The sequence below is a fragment of the Neopelma chrysocephalum genome, unplaced genomic scaffold (assembly GCF_003984885.1).
Source record: "Neopelma chrysocephalum unplaced genomic scaffold, ASM398488v2 Primary Assembly neopelma1_101, whole genome shotgun sequence".
Classification (NCBI taxonomy): Eukaryota; Metazoa; Chordata; class Aves; order Passeriformes; family Pipridae; genus Neopelma; species Neopelma chrysocephalum.
Genome location: NW_020897764.1, coordinates 594,260 through 622,183, shown reverse-complemented (window position 1 = coordinate 622,183; position 27,924 = coordinate 594,260). Strand labels below are relative to the sequence as shown.

The 27,924-nt window shown below is 47.5% G+C and overlaps 1 protein-coding gene across 1 annotated transcript in view; it reads right to left on the bottom strand.

Moving 5' to 3' along the window:
• The window catches only part of WNT3A (Wnt family member 3A), an 87,702-nt gene that overhangs the window by 23,364 nt on the left and 36,414 nt on the right, over positions 1-27,924 (bottom strand). The window contains exon 2 of the mRNA XM_027695552.1: positions 13,710-13,951. Coding sequence (XP_027551353.1) covers positions 13,710-13,951 — 242 coding nt within the window. The remainder of the gene's footprint in view (positions 1-13,709; positions 13,952-27,924) is intronic.

Genomic DNA, 27,924 nt, shown 5'->3' with positions numbered 1-27,924 from the left:
GGCTCAGAGTCCTGTTGAATAAATACGTTTAAGAAGCAAAGTGCCCGTGATCTGCAGATTCCCACAGTCTCACAGAGCTGCTTAGAGGTCAAGCCCAGAAATGAAGAGCTCCCAGAGGGTAAATCCTACCCAAAGAAGATGCACCTTTCACCCAGGCTGGTTAACCTCAGTCGGGTTCAATCATTTTTTATGGCAAGGCAGTTTGTGGACTTGTTCAGGTGAGCAGCTGAAGTTCAAGGCAGGTTTGGGTATTATCTTGGGTGAAGAGCTTAAGTTCAAGCTGTGAGGGCAGGATTGGCTCCTCAGCACCTCCTGATCACTTGTGGCTCTCCAGTGTTTTGGGTTTTGGTGTGTGGTTGGCTGTGCTCTGTGGGGGCTTGAAGCCTGGTATCAGAGGGCTGAGTTGCTCTGGGATGTGGTTGACCTGCTCAGACCATCTCCAGAGGAGCCCCCACCATCCCCTGAGGCAGCCCTGGCACACCACTGCCCTGGACTCTCTGATGTACATCCCCTGCGGCTCACAGAGGGAAGAAGATCCACCACCCCACACTGAGGTTCACCCCAAGCTCCCTGATCCCAATCAGCACCAAGTTTAGCTCTCCTGCCATTTTTAGCCAGGCTAATTGCCTCAGCTGCCCAGCCTGAATTAAGAGAACACCCTTCTCATTCTGGCAGGGCTGATGGAACCAAATAAAACCTCACAAACCCAGGAGTCACAAACCTCACAAAAGAAGGTGCAGCCCTGGATTAACAAACCAGCTCCAAGCCTCTTAAATATCAGAAGACCCATCCCTACCAAGAAAAGCCCAATATACCTCCAGCTTTTAGTCAACCACATCAGTGGTCAAGCCCATAAAATAGGCAAATACCTGTAGTTAATCAGAGTGTTTGACGCAGTGACCTCACGGAGTTGCAGCACCAGTGATTAAAGGCTGTAATGCTGATACATAAATGGTTTTAAAATGCATCTACCCCACTCTCCAGACTTGGAATAACTCTTTATTTTTTAGCCAGCACCACTGTGTGAGGCTTGTGCCAGGGTTGTGGTGGTGAGCATGGCTCTCACAGCAACGTTTGTAAAGTATCTACGTGGAAAGCCAAGCATGGAAATATATTTGGGATTCCTTAAAAAACAACAAACAAACCCACTAAATAAACGCCTTTTTCACTTTTCCTTCTCTGTGCTTCATGAAAAAAAAAATTGCCTTTATATGAGGTCAATTTAAATATTTTGGGGAAGTCACAGTAGCTGTAACATGTTCTGGAAACATCCAAGGTCAGGTTGGGGGGGGATCTGAGCAACCTGACCTGGTTGAGGATGGCCCTGCTCTTGGCAGGGGGCTTGGACTGCACGAGATTTGAAGGTCCCTTCCAACCCAAACCATTCTATGATTCCATTAATGAACAAAAGCATTAATGACTGAGGGGACAGGAACGTTCTGAAGGTCAGTGGTTGGCTTTGGTTCAAGTGAGGAGGTTTTAGGGAGAGTTTTTAGCTCTTGCATTTGTTGCATCGTGGATGGAAGTAGAGGATCTCTAAGGTCCCCTCCAACCCAAACCATCCTGTGAGTCTATGACTTGATTATTCTTACATATTGAATATTGATTATTTGATATGGATTATTTGAATCCTGGGGGTAAACACTGGGAGCATGAACTGAGCACTGAGCACATGAGATGGTGCTTTTTTGCTGGCTGAGGAGTTCAAAAGCTCCAGTGTCTGTCTGACCTCTTGAGAACCAGCACAAGAAGGCAGGACCCATTGTTTTTCTCAGTGCAAGTATAGAGAATTTTGTGATAAAGCATTTGTTATCCCCCTCAACTCTTTCCTGATCCACAGAGATCAATGACATGATGTGTGTTTGGACCAGAGTTATAATTAATAAACCCATAAACAGGACTTAAAAACCCCTAATATATGTCTTCAGAATCACTGAAGTAATCTCTGGTGTGTTCAGATGCAAGAGATGGGCACGTTAATTTTGACTGAGAAGTTCAGGTGAACAAAATACAGAGAATATTCCTAATTTCTGATGCTGGGCACAGATTGTAATTCTAATATAAATCACTGTTTTGAGCACAAGCTGAACATCTCACACAGACTGGCTGTGCTCCACAGAGCTTTCATTTACCCCTCTCAAGGTACATTTATATCTTCAAATTCATCTCTCAAGGAATCTACATCCAAAACCCAGTTAGGAAAGGAGATTGGAGATGCTGCATGACCAGAAATATCTTTCTCCTCCGAAACCAACAGCACTAAAATACGTTTCCACCTTTTCTTTCTTCTCTAAGAAAAATCTGTGCAACTTCCTCTTGCAGCACCTTCAGGACAGGACTCAGCATTTATAAAAGGGGAGATTAAGTCACACATTTGGGTTTTATCTGTTACAACTCTCATTTTATAGAGTTGTGAGGCTGCTTTATGAATTTAGAATAGTCCTTGGGTGATCACTGCTGATATTTTTCTTCCAGTTAACCTGTATTTAGGCAGATTCTTAGGAGGTCTGGAGATCATGTTACACTTAAAGCTTGTAATAAGGGACAAAAAATTTACCATATTGTGGGAAATGGTGGTTTGTTTTATTTTGAAGAGTTGAAAATCAAATGAAGAGTTTGAGTTTTTAGGCTGTTGAAGTGTTTTATCCTGTTCATGGCAGATTTTGCTGTTTGACAAGATAAAATCACTCGGCCTCAATAATATCAACCCACTCCAGTATTCCATAAAATATTAAAGGTACAGCAGTGTGCTCCTACGGTAGTTTAATGATTTCCTGTTTTGGCATAAGATCCCATTCAAATTAAAAAGAAGTAAAATGCCTTATTTTCAAAAAAGAAAAAAAAACCTCAAGAAAACCAAACCTGTGCATATTTTTTTTCTGGTCTTGAAATTAAGGGGAACATGCTAAACATCTCCATTTTTGATGCAGCTGCCTTTTCTGATGGAAAACTGGCCCCGAAAAAATAAATAAATACGTTTTTGACAAGATATAATATCTCCCAGGCTGGATCCTGCCTAGCCTAAGGGGTCTCCAAGTTTTTTATGGCTCCAGGTGAACCAAAACATCTCCCTGTGCCCTCCCCACCCATTCACACTCCCACAACATCCCTGTGGCAACAGCTTCCCTGGGAAAGTAGCATGATTAGGAAAGGATAAACCATAATTATTAGCTATCATTTAATGTGATTTAGCACCTGGAAATAATGGAGAGGAAATTGTGCCAGATGCTTAGTCAACAAACTGCAGCCTTCCCAGGAAGTGTTCCACGCAGCTTTACTGCCCTGTCCATCAAACTTGGGAGAAACAGTCATAAGTAGGCCAATAAAACTCCCCAAATGATGTTGCAAGAGCTGCAGGGCCCCACATATGACCTACTTTGGTCTCTCTCTCTCTGAGGTATCCAGTCTGTGGTGGACTCCATGGGAAATGGAGATGGAGAGGAAGGAGGACCTGCCCCACAGTTTCCAGAGCCAGAAATAGAACCAGAATCTCCTCTTGTTTTTTTCTGCCTGGCCCCCCCATCACTGGTCCAGGCTGGGTCATGTAAGCTTTGTAAACTGTTTTTCTTCTCTAGGAAGGGTGAGATGAGTCACGATGAAACAAAAAGTGAAAGACACGCTCTCCATTCCTCCAGTCGGGACCTGCACCCAGGTGTTGGGAACAGCTCTGCACTTCCCGGGATCTGGAGGGCTTCCTGGATTCCTGTTTGTGCTTTCACAGAACCATTCAAAGGCTTGGGTTGGAAAGGATCTTCAAGATCATCTCGTTCCAAGCCCCTGCCATGGGCAGGGACACCTTCCACTAGCCCAGGTTGCTCCAAGCCCCATCCAACCTGGCCTTGGACACTTCCAGGGATCCAGGGGCAGCCACAGCTTCTCTGGGCAACCTGTGCCAGGGCCTCCCCACCCTCACAGGGAAGAATTTCTTCCTAACACCCACAGAATTCATATTCTATAGATGGTTTTGCCATCAGGGTTTAGGGTCACCTACTGCCAAAACTCCAGACCTCCCCCAGGGTTCACCATGCCGCCTTATACCTCGTTAAAAAGCCTGCCCAAACTTAAAAAAACCCACACCAGTTTCCTTCAAGCCCTTCCCTAGAGCATATCCAGACTGTGACATACCTACAGCCCTCTTTGTGGGCCCACCTTACCGTGTCTGCTGTGGGCAACACTCTCCAAAAGCATCTCTGTGACCCGTGGGAGCGCGCTGAGGGTGAGCAGGAGGCACATTCCCTGATGGATGTCTTGGAGTCTGCTTCACAGAGCCCTCAGCTACCTCAGTTTCACCCATCTCATGCTGTTTTTCCAAAAAAGGGCCCTTCTGTGCAGCACCTCCTGCCTACCCTGGCCCAGGAGTCCCCACCTGGGTGCTGACTCTCTGAATTTGTAGCCCCAAAACCCTGCTTGCCTCTTACTCCTGCTTTGTCCTCGCTGCTCAGCCTCAAGTCATTCCCGTGAGCACCTCGTTCACGGGCACAACAGAAATCCAAACACAGTCACAACAATCCTTTGGAACCATTCCCTCCCCTGGTGCCTGATCCCTGCCTCCTTCTTAACCCCGTGGATCTTCTCAGGTGAGGAGTCCTTCCTTTGAAGGAGGTGCTCCCAGAAGGATGGGGCTGAGGAAACAAGGAATGAGAGAGGCTGATCCATCAAGGCAAGGGTTCCTCCTGCAGCAGAGCTTAGCAGGGAATCTGTGTCTTGCCAAAAATTTCCTCGTCTGCCTGTCGTTCCTGCTCTGCAGGAGACATCCCCATTCCCCTGCTGTGCCATCCCTTTGCAGGAAGGAACACACAGTGCATCTTTATACCCCCTGGTTTTCCTTTTGCTGCCCTGTCATATCTGCTCGGGGAGGGACGGGAGGAAATTCTCTGCTTGTTACACAGGAATCCAACCAGATGATCCCACAGCCCCTTCTGGCCTTAAAATCCCCTCGTCTATTCAGCCCTGCCAGCTCAGAGAGCATCTCACGGGGGAAGAAAAGCCACATTCACAGGCCTTGGATCCCTCTTTGTCAGAAGACTTTGCTTGTTCGGGCTGTTTGGTGCAGGGAAGTGCGGGAAGACACGTTTGTCCCCTCAACCCGCCCAGAGGACGGAGCATCCCGGCTCAGGACTCATCCCGAAGCGAAACCCGCGGACAGGACGGCGCACCCCGGCTCAGGACCCATCCCAAAGGAAACCCCAGCGGGTCCCCCTTCCCCCCAGAGCCCGGGTGAAGGCGACCGAGCCTCCGCCGTCCCCGTTTCCCTCCTTGGCTCCCGTCCATGCGTGTGTGTGTGTGTTTGTGCCTCCCGTTGTGCTCCAAGGGCCCATTTGGGGCTGGGATTCTCCCGGGACAAAGGGATGCTAATCAGCTCCCTCTACTGTTCCCTTTTGTCTAGGACTAGCTCCCACGCTTGGACTTGGCACTCTCGGGATGCGGCAGAGGGAGCTCCTTGTTGCAACCAACCTGAGCCCAGTTTGGGGAATGCAGCGCGCCCAGCAGGGAAAGGGGAAGGAGGGGAGGGAAGGGGGGGGGGGGGAAGGAAATAAATCCATAACTCCACGCAGCCCGCTCCCTGCCAGCCCGTCGCATTGTGCCCGAGGCAGAAGTTTCCAGCGCCTCCCGCCGCCGGGAGAGACGCCACCGGTTTTGTAGCCACGGGCTGTCTTGTTCCTTCTCCCCTCCCAGATCCCCCCGTCCAATGTTTTAGTCGCCAGGAAAAAAAAAAAAAAGGCAAAAAAAAAAAGGCAAAAAAAAAAAAAAGCGGCATGTCAGGGTTGACAGATGAGGGTTGGTGCGGCGGGAGGTGGAGGGAAGCAAACGGGATCGGCTCCTGGAATTGCTGCCATTTCCTTTTCGCCATCACTCCTCTCCCGGGTTTGCAGCCCGTGTCTGGGTGTTGGCTGTTTACAGCTGTTTACACGGGCTGTCTCAGCTCCAGAGGCGCAGGAGCCAGATCTTTATCCCGGGATTGCTTTGCAGGTAGGGAGGTGATGAGGTCAGAGCCTCTAAGAAACCCCGAAAAGAGCTGAGCCCCAGGAACCCAGGCCATGCTGAGCCTCCAGCTGCACTGGGGATGGAGAGGGAAATGCGGCCACAGGTGATGTTGACCACAGTCTTCTGGTGCCATCCTTGCCCAGGAAAGTCACCTCTGAAGTCACAAGAGGCTGAAGTGACCCCTCTGATGGTCACCTGGCCCTGCCTGGCTCCAGCAGAAAGAGAAGGAGCTCCTCCACTGGTATCCCGCTCCCAGAGGATGAGGGATAACACCTTGGCACGTTTCCTGAGCATCTCTCTTTGCTGCCCTCGCAACCTGCAGCTCCTGCCAAGGCTCAGTGGAAGCTGTTAATCTCCCAGCACGGCGTGGGCTGCAAACCAGGGATGTGGCTGCAGCTCATCTAGACCTCCCCAAACTGTTTGTCACCTGCAATGCTGCTGCCTGGACTGAGTTTGCTACATAAATCCCACTTCAGGAATGCTGAATAAGGGTGAATACGGCCTGTAACATGGACTCAAGCAGTGCTGATGTGCTGCCCCATCCCCTGCAGGAATCCCCAGCTCCAAGCTCAACTTGCAGGGGCACTAAACACAACTGATGCTCCTGTCCTGAGCCAGGAACTTCCAGCCTTTTCCTCAGCAGAGCTGGCAAACCTCTGGCCTGCAGTATTCGTGCATCCTGACGGCTGAGAGGAGCTTGCACAGTCACATTTTCAATCCTGATCCTTCCAGTTTCCTTCCCCATAGTTACAGGGCAGAGTTTGTAGATCTCCGTTGTTGATACCAGGGCAGCTGCCCAAATTGCCATTAGCGGAGAGGGAGACGGGGTGTGGCTGGAAATCAGATCCTCTTGGGAAGAGTTTCATGAGAGAGCAGAGAGTACCTCCTACATGTAACTAACCTCCTGGATGGATCAGTATCTTGTGGCTTTCTGCTCATGCCTTACTTTATTGCAGCAGTGGAGAAGTCTGATCTGGAGCAGGGAAAGATGGGGGGAAGGATTTGGCACGGAGATGCCAGAATGCCACCAGGAAAACATGATGAGGTCTGCTAAATATCTTAATTTTAAACCATCAGGAGATGTTATTATGTCTTAAATAACCCGTGTTCAGTGGTCCAGGAGGTCCTTTTCAGTGCCATGTTGTTCCATTGTTAAAATGGCCCCTCCAACCACGACTGGATGTCAGGATTGCTTCCTAATGGGAGAAAGGTGAGGGGTGGGAACTCTTTGCCCCCCAAAACTGGGCCTCTGAGAAGTACACATGGAAGTCTGAGCCTGTAGCCCTAGGCTCCCTCTATAGTCAATGGAGAGAAATAAACATCTGGGCATGATTCATGTTCTCCTGAGATAGGTGTCTGAGATAGGTCAGATGAATTGCTCCCTGGAGATGCCGATTGCTCTCCACTGACTACAAAGGGAGCCTGGGGTGACGAGCTCAGACTTTGACATCTAACTTTGGAAGATGAGATCAGGCCTATCAGAGAGCCTGTGGAGAGATACTGTCATGACACAGCGAGAAAAAAATACAGAGGAGACTCATGTCTCCGAGGGATTATAACTGGATTTTAAAGCCTTGCTCCATTCTTGCTAAATCTGGGGGGAAAAAATCACTTGGATTTCATGAGACACAAGGTGGGCTTTCTCAGCCACCTCATCCACAGTGGTAACAGGGACAAAAGAGTCAACCCTTGAACACAGCTTGACAGAGACAGGGGCCTATCCCCAAAAAGCCTGGAGTCCAAATTAAGCCCAACTTCAAAACAAGCCTAGTCCAAAATCAGCCTGGCTGCGAAGGTAACAGTGCCCAGCATTCCACGTGGAACTGGATGTGATTTGAATGCCACATCTCTCAGGAGGCAGACAAATGCCTGCTCTGCCCTCCACGTAGTCCCTGGGAGCAAGAGTCTTCTCATCCAGAGCCGGTCTCCCTGGATTCCCTCGGTGATTGATGGAGAGATGTAGAAACTTCAGGGTGTGAATAATTTAATCCCAACTGTCTAGAGCACAGCAGATGAATCATGCCCTGGAGGACCCCAGCAAGAGATGGAACTCCTTCGACCTGTCTCGCTGTCTGGCAGAACGGACCCAAACTTTTGCTGGCCCACTGCTCTTCTGCAGGCCCCAGTTTTAACTTTTTAGGAAGTCTGAGTAGCAAAGAAAATGGTCAGTTCTAGAAGAGCTATTCTGAGTCTAGCAAAGGGGAAATTAAGAGTGGCTGGTTGTCAACACCAGAGCGGTGGAGGAGACTTGTAAAAGAGGAGGCTGTCTATCTCTTGGTGATGTGTCAAGGCAAGATGTCCCTTGGGAAGAGATGTTGTAGTCAAATTCAGATTTTGGGTTCATTCCAGAAGTCTTGAGGGGAAATTCTCCAGTCTGCATCATGCAAGAAGTCTGCTTGGATAATCTGACAGCGCTGTCAGGCCATAAACATGCATTATGTGCTCTGCTGTGGGGAAGGAATGAGGCAGCTGAGATCCAGAGATCTCAGATCTCTGCCAATAACACACTGTTATTGCTACCCCTTTCCATTGTCGAGTGACCTTCAAAGGGATTGTTTGGTGTCGTTTCCTGAAGGACACTCTGCCACGTTTATAAGACAGTGTCATCTGCAGGGACATCGTGAGGGAAGAGAAGAGGAATTGTTTTGGGCTTTGTGGTCTCTCTGGATAATATGACAGGGAGACACCATCCCATTCCATCCCACCTTGATTTGAGATGGAAGTGCTGGAAGGCAAGACATCCATGGGCTGCCCAGGGAGATGGTGGAGTCACCATCCCTGGAGGTGTTTAAGCAGAGACTGGATGTGGCATCAGTGCCGTGGGCTGGGTGACAGGGTGGTGTTGGGTCAAAGGTTGGACTCGGCGACTTCAGAGGTCTTTTCCAACCTGGCTGACTCTGCGATTCTGGGATCACCCCAGTCTGATAACAGAGCAACGGAGTGGTGTCCAATACTCTGCATCTCATTCCGTGCTCATCCCGGGAACTGCACAAACAGGAGCTGCACCGAAAAGAACATCCCTTTGCTGGACAGGGACAGGATTAACCCAGGGGGGCACGAGCAGTGGGTCACTACCCCTGTCTTTGTGACTCCCGACATTCGCCTTCCAGCAGGGTCGGCGGCCAGCCGTTGTTTCCGGAAGGAATTTATGCCCCCGAGCCTCGGCATCGCCCACCGGGCCCTCATTTGTCCGCTGGGGAGGTTGATCTACATCCCCAGAGGGAACATCCGATGGGTGCACACACTTGACAGAGCACCGGGGGAGCGCAGGCTCCTTCAAACCGCCCTCCCCTCCACGTCCCCATCCACAAAAAAAGTGCCGGAGCAGCTTCCCAAGGCTGCACGAGCGCTCAAGTCTAATAAACAAGCCCCGTCGGCCGGAGCTGAAAGAATCCGAGCCCTCCCCAACAAAGCATTTAATCCAGTTTGGCGTAACCTCTGACATTATTAGGGATCTCAGTGACCCTAATCCAATCAGATTGATTAACTAAAGCGGAGACCCCATAAGCTGACCCCCCTCTGGCCTCTGCTATTTAGTCCTGACCAAACAGTGGGAGAGTCGTGCCGTATTTACACCACAATGGGGCCGCGCTGAGAACCTGTTTCATTACAGAGGGACTTAAACTCCCATTACTCCATCAATGTATCATTCTTCAATAGTTCATTAAAAGCTGCTCCTCCACAATAACTATTAACCATTTCTCAGCCCAGCTGGCAGGTTTAGAGCCCCGGCCAGCCTTTAGCAGGAGGAGGTGGGAGTGAGTGAAAGAAATGGATGGACAAGGGCTGCCTTTTTAAATTTAAACGAACTGGGGGCTTAAATAGTTGGAGGTAATTTACTTTTATTGAATTGGGGGGGGGGGGAAGAAGAGGGAGGAAACTTTTATTTTGAGGTCCTTTAAAGAGACAGGGCCATGATAAGGTTTTATTGTGTGACTTCTCCTGAGTTCATATTTCTGCCCAGAGGAGTTTCAAAGACAGCTCTCTGAGCATTGAGAGACTCTAAAACTATCAACAGCCTCTTTAGTCCACAGAAGCTAAAATAAAGGCAAAATCACAATTCCCAGCGTATGGCACTGAAGTTTAAGTTGGAAAATGCCTGTTAGGATGCACCGTTCACTTTCTGTTGCCAGGGATGGCGCGTCCCTCTCCTACATCCTCCAAGATTTCATCCTGTGTACTTTTAGAGGCAACTCAAAAAATCTTCCCTTGTCCTTGGTAAACTGGAAGATGCAATGACTGCCTACAGACTGCCAAGCCTCTCAGGTAAGTGGCTGAGCATGAGCTGTGTCTCCATTTAAGGTCACGTTGCTACGGCCATAAATTTCTCCTTTCCTACAATACAGATGAAGACTCACATAAGAACATATTTTTTTTCCCCTTTACAAATTACTGTTAGAAAAGTGCAAGGGAAGGGTCTTTCTTCTGTCCAGAAGCTGAGATTTGAACTTCTAGGGTACTAAAAATCAAATGAACTGCAGCCTCTTATATATGACTGATAAAAAGATGGGCAGGTTTAGGTAGAGAGAAGATGATCAGACTCACTTCTTTTCCTGTGCAGGCATCCTGTTCCTTGCATTCCCTATAGCCTAGGCTACCCAAGACACCTATTCCCAGGGATTTCCAAGTGGCACCTATCTGAATGTTTCTCCATGAAGCTGCACAGCTGCCCATATGCTCCCAAGACCACAAAGGGGGAGAGAAACCCTCTTCCACCAGCCCTGTAACAATTCCACCTGTGCTAATTCCTGAATCATTCCCTGTGCTGGTAGCCACGAAGGTGACTCTGTTCCCTTTGGATAGAACCAGAGAATCAAAGAATCCCAGAAGGGTTTGGGTTGGAAGGGACCTTAAAAAGATCATCTGGTTTCAACACCATGGGCAGGGACACCTTCCACTAGACCAGGTTGCTCCAAGCCCTGTCCAACCTGACCTGGAACAATTCCAAGGATGGGGAGTCCACAGCCTCTCTGAGCAACCTGGATAGGGAATGTTTATTCACAGGAAATGTTTATTCCACAGCCAAGGACCTGCAATCCAGAGTAGTCAAAGAACTGGGTGGGATGGGGGGTTTCTGCTCTTCCTATGTCCTGAGTGACTGACAAAGAGCTGAAGGGACATAGGGGCAAACCTGGCAAGTGTTGCCTTCAAACAACAGCAGATCAGGATCCCCTGAACATCCCTAATCCCTGATAGCCAAGCTCCTCAAAGCCATTCCTGTTTAATTTGTGATTCGTTACAGGATCACAAAATCCCAGAATTGTTAGGGTTGGAAGGGACCTCTGGAGATGAGTCCTGGCTTAAAATATATATATATATATACCTAAATATAGTCTGAGCTAAAACATGTGGGATTTTTTTTCCCATTAAAAAAAGGATCATGGGGAAAAAGAGTCTGGTTTTAGATGAGATATCAGAATATGGCTCTTAAAAGGACCAGAGTCTGGTGACAGTTTGGCACTGCTGAATCACAGCTCAAGCCTAGCCCTGAATGAGCAATGAGATGCCACAGCAGCAAGGCAGCCTCAGCAAGATTTGGGCCTAGAAAGGGTTTCCTGAAGGCATTAAAATTGGTCCTTTTCAAAGGAAAAAGTGCAGATAGTCTGTGAGGCAACAGGGGGACGCTTTAGGGGCTACTCTTGTTTGTGCTGAGGGAGGATGGGGGGTCCCTACTGACTCCAAGGAGAAGCTGCACTTGGGTCTCGGGTGACTTAAAATCCAAGCTGCAAAATAGAGTTTTTCCTTGCTGGCTTTCCTTCTCTCCTTTTCTCCTTCTCCCTTTCTGGGTAGGAGCTCAAGTATGTTCCTACCCTGGGGGATCTGCCGCACAAGAATGCGACCGAGCTGTTTTTTTTTTTTTCACTCCCCCCTCCTGCTGTAGGTGAAGCAAAACTGAAGGGTGGTTTTTGATTCTCCCTCAAGGAACAACATTCTTCAGTTATGAAATAGTCCCAGTCTCCTTTCCCTCCCTGAGCCCGGCTACTGAAACCCTCCAGTCTCAGGCAGGGACAGACCCTTCGTGCCGACACCGCTGTGAGATGAGTTTTTGGCAGCTTGTGGGGTTGGGGTTCCTTTGGTCATGCACAGGGATTGTTGCTGTGGATGTGGGGTGTCTAATCCAAGACTCTCTGGAGCATGAGGGGCTCCATGTTGCCCAGAGACTTCAGGGACTCACCATCCCTGGAAGTGTCCAAGGCCGGGTCGGACGGGGCTTGGAGCAGCCCGGGATAGTGGAAGGTGTAGAGGGTGGAACAAGATGATCTTTAAGGTCCCTTCCAACCCAAACCATTCTGTGTGTCCTCGAGGACATCCAGCCATGGGTTACCTGCTTCACCTCCTGCCTGTGCCCAGTGGATGTTCTTGGACAAGTCATGTTGTGTATGGGAAAAATATCCATTTTTGGCCTAATCCAACTATAGGAGTGAGGTACCCAGAGCAGTGAAAAATGCATGAAAAATGTCGTGGTGTGAGATTTTCACATGGGCTCGAGCACACCCACGCTGTGGGTCTTACAGATGATTATTTTGGGATGGTTTCTCACTGCTAAACCCAAATAGTGACATCAGAATGAATCAAAGAGTCACGGGGCAGTTTGGATTGGAAGGGAACTTGGAAGGAACAAGAAAGAAGGAACTTGGAAGGAAGGAGAGAGGGAAGGAGAGAAAGGGAGGAAAGAAGGAAGGAAGGAAGGAAGAATGGGCCCCTTTGTGCCAAAGGGAAAGGCAGAGCTTAACCCAGACTTTGTGAGACCAGCAGGAGCAGGCTGGACTTTAAAAGACATATAAAAGGATAAAAAATTCTTAAGGGCTAAAATAGGCTCCTACCAACTTATAAGGGAAAAGACCAGATCCCCAGACTTAGCCTGGGGCTTAAATCTCACAGCATCCAACATCTTAGGGTGCAACATTTCTGAGAGTTCCCACTTCTATCAAAGGGTGCAGAAACAGTTGCCTGAATTTGCACCCTGTCCTAATTTGCCACGTTCATAAACAATGAAAGCAGAACCATTAATTGATGGTGATTTCCCCAGCCCTTTGCTCTTCACTATATTCCACTCCAGTATCAAAACTGCTGTTATCTGATAAGGCCAGTCTCAGGAACCATCCCCAAGAGCCCATCATTTCCCCTCTACCATTTTCTAGAGAGCTGGAAATGAGCATGACATTCCATGGGGTCAGAAAAGGAGTCAGACATCCAGCTTGACCACTGCCAACACAATAATCCTTGTGTTCCTTCCAAGGGGCACAGGATCATAGGATAATTCATAAAGGGGCCCTGGGAGGTCTCCAGTCCAACCTCCTGCTCCAGGAAGGCTCAGAGGTGACCCCGCTCTCTGTGGGTACTTCCCAGTTCTCTGGGTCACCTCTGCAGTCCCAGCAGAGGTTTGAGGTGAAAACAGTGGTTACCTGGGAGTGGGGATTGGCTGTGCAATGGGGGTGGGGGGTGACCACCCTCCTGACACTGGGGAGGCCCCCCAGGTCCTTGCTGTCCCTGTGAGAGTTACCTTCTTGTCTCTACAAAAGACCCTCTGGATCAGGTTTGAAATGCTTGGGTGGGCTCCTGGGCCAGCTCAATTTTCCCTGCCTATATCACACACGTCCTTTGTCCAGCTCAAGTCCCGTCTCCTGACAATTTTTCAGAGGGAAAGGAGTTCCCAGCAGGTTTCCCAAGGTCTCTGCTTGGGATGGACGCTGCTGTTCCCAGGCCCGCGGCGCCGCACTCACCTTTGTCCAGCACGGGCCCAAAGATGGCCAAGCTGTCATTGACAGTGGTGCAGTTCCACCTCCTCCCTCGGAACTGGTGCTGGCATTCCTGGATCCCGATCTTCACCCCTTCTGCCACGCTGGGCATGATCTCCACATAGTTCCGACAGAAGCGCAGCTGCTTCGGCACCAGGCCCGGGATGCTCCCGCAGAGGATGGGTTGAGTCCCCAGGGAGGAATACTGGTGACCAATTGCCAAGGACCTGGGTGGAAAAACAAGGAGAAAGGGATACTTTCAGGCTGGCTTTCACCTTGTTACTTGGTTCACAAGAACAGGGACAGAAAATCAAAATCTTTGGTTCCTTTGCTTTCCCCTCACCGGAAAACATCATTTCCACTGTCACCCCCTTCCCCAAAAACATCATCTCTGTCTCCTGAAGTTCTCTACAGGCCCAACAAGGAAAGAAACTCTGCTTTTAATACCTTCCTTCCCTTTTCTTCATCCTCTCAAAGCCTTAACCCATCATTGTGCTGCTTCTTCCCAAGGATGCTCAGCTCATACTGAGAGTTTTCTTTAAAACCAGGAGGGTCAAACCTGAATTTCTTTCTTTGAGAGCCAAGCATATCTAGACAGGATGTTTTATGGGAAATTTTGGCAGTGAGGAAGCCCAGGGAATAGCCTGGGCAAAAGCACTTCCAGAACTACACGAGGGAACAACATCAGCAGGAGAAGACACCAGTCTTTGGAAGGGGAACACCAAAAATTCAGGAAGGGGAACACCATCATTCTGTGGCGCTTTGGGTAAAGTGAGGAGGGTGAAATTAAAGCCAAACCGAAACAAAACCAACGAAATAATAAACAAACAAAAAAAAAACAATTAAACTTGAGTGCAAATTCTGTGCTCTGCCCAATGGAAGTCTTGAAAGGAGTGTCCATGAACCCTCATGTTGGAGAAGCCTTGGAGACAAACAAGTCAGCTCAGCAGATATGCAGCTAATTGGATAGATTTTTAAAGTGTTCTTACTGGTGCTTCTAATAATAACCTTGATTACTAAAACTGAAGGGATTTTTAGAGCATGATTTCCTTTTCTTCTAATTAAATCTCTTGATTGTCTTTTCTGCCCCGAATTAATGACAGAGAGGAACCTGCCTGGGCAGTGTGTATTTCTGTTTACATTCATTTTTGCCCTGTGGTTTTCATTTGGGAACAGCCTGGTGTGTTTGGATTATCAACAGGGCCATCAGGGAATATGCCTTCCCTCCTTCCCTCTCTTCTGCTCCAACTAAATAAAAGTACAACAATTCTATCATCGCTGAAGTTCAGATGAAAATCAGCTCGACTTTAATGCTTTTCTAGGATAAAAGTTGTCTTAAAGTGTCTGTGCTGTTCATGGGAGAAGGGTCCTTGCAGCCAGTTAAGTCCCTTCCTGGTGGGGACCTGGTCAAGAGGGGACAGAAGGGAAAAGGAGGTGGACATTCACATGGTCAGGAGCTACTTCTCAGTGGCTTTGTTAACTATAGACTAAAGCTTTACAAATCAGTCCTGTCCAGGCAGTGAGACATCAGTTTCTGGATCCCAAATGACCCCCAGGTAAGAGTCTAAAACCAAGATAATCAGCTCAGCCAAGAATGTGCCCTCCAGTAAATGAGCTTTTAGGTGGACAAGGTAGGAGGTGCCTGGGGAAGCAACGGATTTTCAGCTGATTTCCTAAGCTTGGATGCCTCTTTCCACCTCATCTGCATTTCTGGGAGAAGATTAATCCCACTTAACATTAGAGGACAATCCATCCTACCCTAGGGAGGGAAAATGAGACAAACAGCACGAACTTCCCTCTGGAAGTGCCCCTCTCTTCCCATTGCATTCAAAGAGGGAGGAGGGCAGCTCACCTTGAGCAGGTGTTCGTGTCACCCACCTTCTGATGTCTGTGCCATGGACTCCTCCAGCTGATCCACCCACCCCAACCTGCTTTTGTAACCAGCCAGTGGAGAGGAACAGACACTTCCACGTCACGGCTCATCTGCCCATTCCAGAGGTTTGCTCCGGGCTGAGGTGAATCATGGCCTTGCCCCCCTTGGCCAGACTGGATCAGTGGGGTATGTCTGCACTGTGGAAGCCTCCAGATGAATCATGCCACGATACCTCACAGCTGGGATGGACAAGTGCCTTGGAAAAGTCCCACCCAGGAAAGCTCTGTGGAAGTCCTCCTGTAGGAAGGAGGCAAATTCCTGCGGGAGCCTGCAGGAACCCACAGGAGAAGACCAAGGAAAGGGCTCATTAAACTCATTTTCCCTATATCAGGGCCTTGATATGTTGGTTGTTGGGGTTTTTTTTGAGCTTTGGATTAATTCAGGGCACAAGTATTGGCAGAAAAACCTCTGTGAAATGAAGCCCATGCCAAGTGTGCTTTTTTTGTTTCATACACAACACTGGACTAAAGTGTTTCTGCACTAAAGGCACCTTCTAAAACACTGTTTCAGGCTTCAGGGGACTTGTTGAGCTTGTTGCCTCTGTGGCCTTGTTGGAAATGGTGTTTTAGGGGGCCACATATCCAAATCTCACTCCACTGAACCCCCCAAGAACTGGGATTGAGGAGATATTTACAGGTTAGGATTGGGAGGTGGGTGGTCCTACCTCTGCAGACAATGTGGAGAGATGCCTTCAATGAAGTCTCCAGAGAAAAGCACTGACTCACCCCTCAGAGAACATTCCATTGACTGCAGAGTCCAGAATGTGGACACTCTCCAGTGTCTTAAGTTAACTGTGCTGGAAACATCTGCAGATTTTGTTTCCACATCAACTACAGTCGCCAACATCCTTCCCAAAGCTTTCCAAAGCCCCCTGTCCAATTCCCAATAAAGTATCCTCTGAGACAGAATCAACCTCTTGCGGGCTCCATCATGCTGAGAAGACAGAAGGATGTTTTTGAGCTGTTTCAGTAGGACCTGGGTGAAGTTTTAGGATTCCAGCCTCATAAACTTCAATCATGTGAACAACCAAACTGATGCCTGTCTCTGGGGAGGGGTTTTTTGGTGGTTACTACACTGGTAGAATGAAAATACCAGTCATAGGAAGAGGATTTTATAGGTTGGTGCCCTCAACTATTCATTTCCGCTGCCGGGAAGATCGTCTACGATTAAAAAAAAAACACCAACCAAACATAAAATCATGTAGAAATACTTCTAATTGCTTTTTCACGCTGCTCCCTTCTCAACCCAGCAGGGAAACAGTCACACCTTGCTTTGATCTGAGTTACAGTCTGGGAAGTTTAATCTGCAAAAGACAATCTCCAGCAAGAGCCTCGTTCTCAAAGGTGTCATCGGGGGCCCCGAGACGGTGTCATGCAAATTCAGCATTTTTTGGGGGATTGTGCAGCCCCCTGACTGCCAGCTGAAGGCACAGGGTGGAATCTCAAAACATCTCCCCATGAGCAGTGGCTCTGCTGGTGAAGAGAGCCGAGCACAGGCTCACCTGCACACTCTGGGGGGTTGATAACATCTGCCCAAGCACCCTCTCTTGGTTTCTGCTTGGCTTCCAGCTGTAAACACTTTCTCCCTCTCTGAAGCCAATTTATCTTTTGGAGAACCCAGTTCTTTCAGCTCCCCTGTCATTATTATTGATCACCAGGTAGGAACCTTATGAAACTTCCAACCTTCTCCTCCACCCAAAGGGAAAAAAAAAAAAACCCAACAACAACCCGACAACCAAAACCTTTAGAAAAAGATTGGGAAAGTCTATAAAGATCAGAATCTCATTTCAGTGTTACTCAACTCTCTAGTAGCTCCCATCATTCATTTTTTTTCCTCACTGTTTCCAGTGATTAAACCTGTCATTTGCATTTTTCCACTCTCCTTCTCAACCATCTCCTGCATGTGGGTAATTCTGAAAATGTGGGTCGAGTGTCATCTACTGCGGCCTAACCAGGCATCACCTTCAGATTCCTTAAGCACCAACACTTCCTGCACACATTGATACCAACCTCTTCTCTCCCACTGGAGAATTCCTGAAGCAGGAATTTTACAAACACACTCATCCCCCCCCCAGAACAGGCACTGCTCAAGTCTGAACCGAGGGAAAGGGTCAAAGAGCTGTTCCTTTCTAACCAATTAGGCTTTTTCTTCCCATTAGCACAGGAGGAGCCATGAAAACACTATTCTGTATGTCCACAGCCAAAGTTCTTGGCTTATCTTTAAGCCTTGCATGCCCTGAAGTGTTTAATTCATCCTCCAGTGTGCATTTTTCTTTGCCAACACACCTAGAGAGCTCTTCATTTCCCTTATCTCAAACTGCTCCTTCAGCAGAGCCGTTGTAAATAAAGAACCTGGCCACCTTCTTCCTAAATTACATGTACCCTCCCTCCTGGAATGGATACCCCAGCCAGGTTAGGAGGGAGAAATATGCAGGAAATACCTGCTCAGAGCTTTTTGAGGGAAAAAAAAAAAAGAAAGCCCTTCGTTTCTGGATGACCTTGCTGTACAGCACCACTCCACCGACTTGGAAAGGTCACCACCTTCTCAGCACGGCTGTCAAAAGTCCTTGAGACAGCATGTAGGGATTCATACACCTGCTTCTTCCTGAATTCTGCTAGTCCTGAACCCTGCTGGGGCTCTGTGCATCTCAGAGAGGCCTTTTGCTGGCTCCAGGTGCTGCTGAGAACTTCCTCAGTGGACGTCCCCGCCGCGGGTAAAATAACTTCATCTATGAATCTTGTAGGATTATTTACAATTTATTAGTGTAGCCAGGGTGTAACTTACCTAATGACCCAGGCTAAGACCCAGACAAGCCCTTAAATGCCCACCAAATGTTGGGAACTGAGGAACAGCAGTGACTTTGCTCCCTTTGTCTTACACAGATGTGAGGTGGCAGCCAGCCCTGCTGAAGGAGTTAAGTCAAGGGATGTCCATGTTCTCTTGCAGGTCCTTTTTCATGGGATCCCCTAACAGCAGGATGTCCCACCTGCTCCAGATCCTTCCTTATAATCCATTCAGCTTTTCCAGAGGTTCAGCTCATTCCCTGTTCCTCTCTCTCTCATTTTGGCTGCCTCCCTGGGGGGACACATCCCTGGGAAGATGAGCCTCAGCCACACAAGGAAGGAGGGAACAAGCTGTGCAAAGTGGTCCAAAAAGAGAGGTCTAATAAGAGCAGTCTAAAAAGGTGCATTTTCACAACATACCCTTGGTCTTATGACCCTAAAATATTGAAATTGAGGAGGTGGGTGGAGAAGCCTCCATAGGTTGTGACAAACCGTAAGGAAAACCCATCAGGGGTTGTCTCACATTTCCTGGTACGAGCCAGAGGGGCTCACAGGGAAGCAGGTGATGACTGGGCAGCCCTTAATCCATCCTAAAACATCCCAGTTAGACCCTCTGTGGTGCCCATGGGCTGCTAAGGTCCACCAGCATAAACTTCCTGTATCTGAGGCTGCCTAAAAACACATTTTGGGGGAGAAATGAGCAACTAGAAGGCTGTGAAATTTCCAAAACCCTCCCCACCCTGACACACAGCACAGATGAACTGTGGAGCCCTCCTAACAAGGACAACCAGAAGCTGGGAAGGATATCCCAGAGGGAGAGACCAGGAGCAGGACATGTAGTTGAGCCTACTGGGTCTTTTACACTCTCACAGCAAACATCCAGTCTCCGTGAAACAATTCTGTAGGGACACAGGAAGGACATGGAGCTGCTGGAGTGAGTCCAAAGGAGGGACACCAAGTTGATCAGAGGGATGGAGGAAAGGCTGAGAGAGTTGGGATTGTCCAGCCTGGGGAAGAGAAGCTTTGAGGGAAACTAATTGTGGCCACCAGGACCTGAAGGAGCTACAAGAAAGGTGGAGAGAGACTGTTTACAAGGACCTGGAGTGACAGGATGAGGGAGAATGGCTTCAAACCGCCAGAGAGTTGGTTTAGATGAGATATTTGGAAGAAATCCTTCCCTGTGAGGATGGGGAGGCCCTGGCACAGGTTGCCCAGAGAAGCTGTGGCTGTCCCTGGATCCCTGGAAGTGTCCAAGGCCAGGTTGGAGCAACCTGGGCTAGTGGAAGGTGTCCCTGCCCATGGCAGGGGGTGGAACAAGATGATCTTGAAGGTCCCTTCTAACCCAAACCATTCTGGGATTCTGTGACTCCATGACTTGAACCACCAGCCCAGGGGCCCTGTGGGTGGTCAGGCAGAAAAATATAGTAATACTTCTGCTTTCACTTAATGGCATTGTTTTTCACAGGAAAATACCAATATTCAAGCACATATTGTGATTATGTGTCTGGTTTTCCATGAAAACAAAACCCAGAGAAATTTTAGAATGAAAAGAAAGGAAGAGGAACTTGTCACACCCCATCTTTTTAAGAGGAAAAGGAAATCATTCTACCACTTAATGTCCTCCTGGATGGAAGTGATTTCCTTCTATGGCATTAGAACCATTCCAAACCCAAGCAATGACAAAAATGTGGACAATAATGAAATTTTTAATTAATGTTTCAGCTGAAAACTTGAAAACCACCTTTGCATAGATCAGCAAAACAATAAGTTTAGCTCTAGAAAACATGAATCAAGTGACTGATTCTCATGAAATTTTTTTTTTTTTTGAGTTTTAGGGGTTTTTTTTTGGTTATGTATTAATAATCAAACCTAAGCCTAAGCAGTCTAGTTACAGAAAGGACATTTTAATTCCGAAATTATGAGTGTCTGTAACAGTGATTACAGCGGGGTCTTCAACATTTGGTCTGTGGGAATCTCACTATTGACAGTCCATTTCTAAGAGCTAAGAAATCTAAGAACTAAGAGAACTAAATATAAAAGAACTAAGAATTCTAAGAACTAAGAGAACTAAATCTACAAGAACTAAGAAATCTAAGTAATAGGTAAAATTCAGTGTGCAGGTGTCTGTCCTTCCAGAATGTTTTCCTTCCAGCCTGGAAAACAAAAAGCTTCCAACCTCCTGGTTTAACTGTTCCTGTCAGACACCTCTTTGCTCATCCTGAAGCCCAGCACAAAGAGCTATATTTAAACCCTCTTTCTCTCCTAACCCGGACAGCATGTGCCTAATTTTGTGGCTGATCCTGCAAAGGTAACTTTTTCTCCCATAACAATAATTCCCTCACCCTTGCCCTGTATTAATAACAGCCACGGTGACGATGAGGCAGCAGTTGGATTTCTCCAGCACCTTTCATCAGAGGATCTTGGGAGCGTGGGACTCGGCTCACCCCGCTTTGACCATCGGAAAGTCGGGCATCCCGGCCAAGTTCTCCGTCTCCTGGAGTCCAGGGAGCAAGATCAGCATCTCCAGAGGGCAACTCAGCCCATCCTGAGAGAGATGCCTCAGATAGGGGGGGTTGAATCACTGCAGATGCCCAGGAGGCACCACTGGCTGTGGAAAAACCATGAGCATAATAAACTGGACACCCTTTTTTTTTTTTTCCACAGAAACCAGAAATTTCACCCTTTTTTTTTTGCTCAATCTCAGAAATCCCTGTAAGAGGAGGCCGAGGGAAGTCTTTGCTGTCTCTAAGGTGGATCACAGTAGCTTATTTATAGTAGTTTGAGTCTGGATTTGAGAAGTAACACACTCAGTGGATGCTAAGAAAGCAAAATGTAATTATCCGAGCTGAGGTTTGGCCAGGACAGTGAATTCCCACAGGAACTGAGGCACCGACCGCAACACTCAGCACCTTCCACTCTGAGTGCAAGAGAACTTTTGTCTTCCCTAAGGATCTGCAGAACAGAACGGGAGAGGAGGGAATACAAGTATTAACAACCCAGTTCCTTGGAAAAAAGTCTTTGGAACTCTTTAATTACCCAGGGCAATTAACTCCTTTGCCGTAGCTGTCATCTGAAAAACAAACCCATCGAGCAGGAATAATGGCCCCTCAAACCATGTTTTCGAGCCCGGACCCGGCTCGGGGTGACCCTGCTGCTGTTTCCCTGCCACATCCCTGCATCTGGGGCTTCTCCCCGGAGGTCTCCCCGCCGGGATCCGCCTCCTTGCAGCTCCCTTTATCTCCCAAGAAGTGCCAGGACGGCGGTGCGAGGGTATTAGAGGTGTATAAAGCCCTTAACATTTTAATCTGCCACCTACACTGCAGTTTATGAGCGCTGTAAATCTCGTGGTTATAATGAACTCATCTAATGATATTGCTGATGGATAAATTCACCCGGGCTGAGGAACAACAGTTACTTGCAAATGAAAGGAGAGTAATTTCAAAGTTTCGTGTAAACACCTTTGCTGCCTCGGTTCTGGAGTTCTCCCAGCCTAACCCCTCTCAGGGTTTCATGACAAATGGAAAATATGTGTTTGTGAGGCAACGACTGGCTGGCCTGGAAAAGAACCTGCCTCCTTCTGCCCAGCTTATGTAACTCGGGCATTGGAATGAAGTTTTAGGTGAAAATACACGTAATTTTCTGGGTCAGGCGTGTTAAATTAGGGGAATAGAGGGAAGAAATAAAACCATGTATTAGGCAGTGAAAAATGCCTACACAGTGTAAAGGTATTTAGACTCCTACTATGAATTTCAATAATAATTAGGAGTGTGGCCGGTTTTAATGCTCCCAGTTCCCCCCCACACCCCCTAAAGCATCCCAACTTGAACCTTTTTTAAATGATCAGCAATATAAAGTACATATTGTGGTTTTCCAACCTCTCATTAAGGCTCATCCCCCTGCGCTGAGGTCTGGTCTGGGCTGTCAGGGCTGAATACCTGGGAGGACTGGGCTCAAAGACCTCAGATCCCTGCAAAGATTGGATTTGGACTTCTAAATTGCTTAAGTGCTTAAGTGCTCGGGGGAATTTTATCCTGAAACTCCTCAGCGACGACGAAGCCAATTTTGAAATGGGTGCAGAGCTCTGCCACGGCCTTTGGGGTAAGAACAGCAGGGTTTTCACTGCCCACTGCTCTATCACAGCAAGTTAATCGTGTTTTTCCCCCCCTTTTTTCCTCCAAGAAACATGTTTTGAACCTGCATTTGGTCGTGCTAACACACAGTTGTGCACACACACACACACACAGAGAGAGGTCTGCGAGTTCCTGCTCTGGCTTTCACTGAGTCATCAGGCTCCGCAAATGTGTGAACTCACGCTATAATGTTCTCCCAGAAAAATAACAAATTGATTTCATTTTTACAGGCTACGGCATGCTGTATAATTGGAGACACTGCCTTGTCAACTCAGACCGGTCTGACCCGACCAGAGACATCGCTTACAGCTGTTTACGGAGCCATAAAGTTTCCTCCTCTTTGTTTTTCCTTCCTTTTACTCTCTCTCTCTCTCTTTCTCCCTCTCTCTCCTTTTTTTTTTTTTTTTTGTTTTCCCTCTAATGAATCCTACAACTACTTTTTGTTCTGGTCACAAGCTGCCGTTAAGGAAAACTCAGGAAGCTTTGGTTTAGAAAAGCCCTTCAGTGGGTGCTCCACTCAAACGCCGGAGTCAATGGGACTTAAGCACATATTTAAACCCCGAGCGTGTGTTTAAGGACTTTTGTTGCACCCAGACAGTCAATAAGGGACTTGCTCTTACACCTGTGCCTGCTTTTTTTTTTTTTATTTAATTATCGATACCAAATTAAAAGGGTTTGATGGAGCAACCTCAGGGATTGTTTCCTTTGGAGACCCACAGCACAGCTCCAGTTGCATCAAGAATTTTGCCATTTCTCCTCGTCGCTGTGTCCAAACCCTGATCATCCAAAGAACACCGAACTCCTACACTAATTTATCTGCTCTACAGACACTGCCAGGAGGACTGGGCACAGGTTTTTTTTACAGCACAAAAAAACCCCACCCTGAAACCTGCTTTTCCCATGTCCATGTCGTGTAACACATTTGTCAGGCACTCAGAATAAGCTTGATTTTTCTGGCCATTGTAAAAATACAGTTCTATGAAGGGTGGTTTTGCAAACAGCCTTACTTTGTGTAAGAATCTTTTAGGTTTATCATAAAATACTCAGAACCTCAAACCTGAAGTGAAATAGAACCTCAAAACTAAAGGGAAATATTTTGATTTCTGTGGGAAAAGGGTTTCTGATCACATCCTTGATTTTCCTGCCATGAAAAAGTTGCTTCACTTTGAACTAATGAACTGAAAAAAAAAAAAAGAAAAAGATCTCAAACCCAAAAAAGGGCTTTTCATCTAGTTGCACTATCCATCAAAATACCTTCTAAGTACTGTGCAATAAATTACAGTTGTGCTTCCTTTCATATCTTTCATTCATCTTGGAATCTGCTCCTCCTTTGGTCTGAAATGTCACAACGTTCATTCAATCCCTCTGAAAGGCTCAAAGACTGATCAATTCAGCTGTTCCAGAGTCAGACATTGCTATAAATACAATAAATACAATTTACACCCTCTTTGAGGACCATTTCTGTACAGGGGATGGGGGAATATTTATCTGGATCTTGACCCAAACATGGGAAAAGAACATGAGTTGCTCAGGGAAGAAAACCTTCCCTCCAAAAATACATTGAACCTTTTCAGGGTGTGTATTTTGTTTTTTAGGAAAGCATCAGAGGGCAGAGACCTCCTTATCTTCTCCTTCCCTCTCTTTGGGAAGAGCTGCAGCAAAAGATGACCTGTTTTTAGGCAACAAAAAATCCACATGGATAAAGGTCACGAGGAACAACCCAGCCCAAAGGGAAATCAACTCTTATTTAGCACTAAAACAACAAGACTGCCATGAGACCAAAGCTCAAATATTTTTTGCTGCCTGTAAAACTATTTTTTTTTCAAATGAAGCAGCAATTTCTGCTGCAAGAGAACAACTGGATTTTTTTTTTTTTTTTTGCAAAGAAACTGCTTTGCATGGGAAAAAAATCCTCATGGCTCCTTGACATGTTTCAGCTAGATCTCAGGAAAATTAAGGAGGTACAGACTGATGAGTCGCTCAGAGGTACAGGAAAAATGCCAGTGGATGTCCTGGCATTTGTATCCACTTTGAGAGGGAGAAAAATTCTCGCTCGGAGATCATCTCACTCAACTGAAAGAATAACAACAGCACTAAAACCTGGTGCAGAGGAAAAAGAGAAGGATTTGCCTTCCTTTGCAGCACTGTTTTTACCACTGTTTGGGGATAACTCCTGTCTACCAAAATGGATGCACTGGGTCTCCTTCAGCCCCAAATTCATCCAGGCAGGGAGGTTTCAGCCATAAGGCAGCTTAATTTTCTTGGGTTGCTAAGGAAAACCCCTCCATTTCATACATTTGTGGCAATGACCTAATGTTAAGTCAAAGTTTTATAATCTGTTTTTGAGATAGGAAGCCACATATATATACATATAAAAATATATATATGTATATGTATGTATTTAGATTAGGTGTTAAGAAGAAATTCTTGGCTATGAAGGTGGTGAGGCCCTGGCACAGGTTGCCCAGAGAAGCTGTGGCTGCCCCTGGATCCCTGGAAGTGTCCAAGGCCAGGTTGGACGGGGCTTGGAGCAACCTGGGCTAGTGGAAGGTGTCCCTGCCCATGGCAGGGGGTGGAACTGGATGAGCTTTAAGGTCTCTTCCAACCCAAACCATTCTGAGATTCCATGACTCCTAATAACGGGCCACCCACCCTCCAAGGGTCTCCATATATCTTGGGTGAAAGAAGATGATTTGTGTGAAAAGCTCTTCCAATCTTTTGAGTGATTAAGCAACAGACCTGGTCTAAATTCCATCAAGTCATCTGGAAAACCATGGCACCATGTGTGCACCAGCAGACAACACAGACAAGGACCAGACTTTCTCCTCAGACTCCTCTCCCTGAACTTCCTGGAGTCTGGTGTTCTCACACCAGGAGCTGCAGCTCAAAGAGTTTCTTCTCCAAGTGACTCAGCAGATGAGGTGCCTTGGTGTTCCTCAGAAGAACAGAACTGTTCCCCAGCACAGAGAGTGGGATTGGAGAGCCAGGACTGGACTGAAAAAGGCTGGAGGTGGACAGGCTGATGAATGGGGAAGAAACTGGTGTGAGAGAGGAAGAATCAGAGTCATAGAATGGCCTGTGTTGGAAGGGACCTTAAAGCTCATCCAGTTCCACCCCCTGCCATGGGCAGGGACACCTTCCACTAGCTCAGGTTGCTCCAAACCGTGTCCAACATGGCCTTGGACACTTCCAGGGATGGGACAGCCACAGCTTCTCTGGGCAACCTGTGCCAGGGCCTCCCCACCCTCACGGGGAAGAATTCCTTCCTGACATCTAATCTAAATACATATATTTATATATGTGGCTTCCTGACCTAATCTAACCGTACTCTCTGTCAGTGTGAAGCCATTTCCCCTTTTATCCTGTCACTCCAGGCCCTTGCAAACAGTCTCTCTCCATCTTTCCTGTAGCTCCTTCAGGCCCTGGAAGGCCACAATTATGTCACCCCCAACCTTTCTTTTCTCCAGGCTGAACAAATCCCAACTGCAGGTAGGAGAGGAAGGATTTTGAGGAGAGAAAGTGGGAAGGGAGGTGCCCTTGGAGCAGAAGAAACCAACCCAAATGTCTGATTTGGAGGATGAAATAAGATGCAGGGTGAAGTGCCAACGAGCCCTCAGTGCCGGGGGCACGGAGCCTCCAGGAGAAGGACCGGGGAATCTCCCGGGGAGCAGGAGCAGGAGCAGCACCTGCAGATCCCTCTGTGCGGCATCTGAGCACTAATGATTTCTTTCTGAGAGTCGGAGAGCTGCAGACAGGCTGCCAGATAGTGATCAGCTCGTGGAGGGGTGATCACTATTAGGCAAAGATACCAGCTTTGACATGCAGCAGCAAGGGAAGCGGCCAAGAATTTGGGAAAGCGATCCCAGCTTTTCTGCCGCACGGTTCCCCCTGCCAAGATACCTCCTGTGTTTACTTTAGAAACCAGAGACGAGCCCTCCTCTTCATCATCATAATAATAAAGCTGCAGGGTCACTCAGCTTAGCAGATGGATTCCTTCCAGCTCGGATTTCTGCTCCTTACCTGTGGAGCTGATGTACCTGGGGGATTATGCAATGGGAATAATTGGGTTTCACAGGAGATCTGAGCAGTGACAATGCCAGGCTGTGGGAAGGAAGCTCCTCTGGAGAAAAATCACATCGACCCAGGGATCTCACGTGCTCTTTGCTGGGGTTTGAGGAGCCTGAGTAGCCACAGGGACCGCTCGGCCTCTGCAGAGGCAGCTCTGTCTCACCAAAAAGCTGCAGGAGGAATCAAACAGGCTGCTCATCCTCTGGTTTCCGTCTTTCCCTTGCTCCTAAATCCTAAATATAGAATTACAGAATCATGGAATGCATAGGAAGGGACCTTTAGAGGTCATCTAGTCCAACCCCCCCTTCCAATGGGCAGGGACACCTTCCATTAGACCACGTTGCTCAGAGCCACGTCCATCCTGACCTTGGATATATCCAGGGATGGGGTATCCACAGCTTCTCTGGGCAGCCCATGCCAGGGCCTCACCACCCTCACTGTGAAAAGTACCTTCCTGCATCAGAATATTGAAAAGCAGGAATGTAAAGGAGATGTTTTTGCTGGACAGAAATATTTAACTGGACACATCACTCAGGATTTTAGCAACTTTTTCTTTTTTTTTTTTTTTTTTTCTATTAAGGAATAAAGGAATTTCCAACTGTCCCTATTGCCTGGAAAAGAGAATGTTCAGTTTTCAAGGATTTTTACAGGAAGAACATACTAAATAATAATATACAGATGATATAACTACTAACATACAGGGCCCTGCACAACTCTGGGTTTTGCTACAACGCTGAAATAATAATTAATAGAACTCAGTTTCACAAATTATCATCGAGGTCCGGAGGAACAGAAGGGGATTTAGCAGGAACAAGAAGGGATGAGTTATTTTACTCAGCTCAGGAGCACCTGGAGGTGTGACAGCACAAATATCCCAGGATTTTAAAGGTTTCTGAGCACTTCACCTATGGGACATCAACTCATCCACAACCAACTCAGAGGGCAAAGAGGACACTTTCTTTGGAAGGGAGTGTTGCTTAACTGCAAGGCTGAAAATGCCAGTGGAAGCAAGACTGGGAGCACGGGAACATGTTTACCCTCCATGCCACCATCAGATGTTCTCTGCCTCCTGTTCCCTTCCCTTCCCGTGTCACCCACGCACGGACACACCTATTGACGCATCCCCGTCTGTGGAGGCACCAGTGAAAACTCCTCTGCTCCAATGCACCCAACATTGACCAGAAACATCAGGTGCCCTCAAGGAATCCTTTCTTACACCTTCTTTTCCTGCTAATACTGACTAATAATATTTGGAAACCGGGAGCTCACAACGAGGTGGGTCGAGT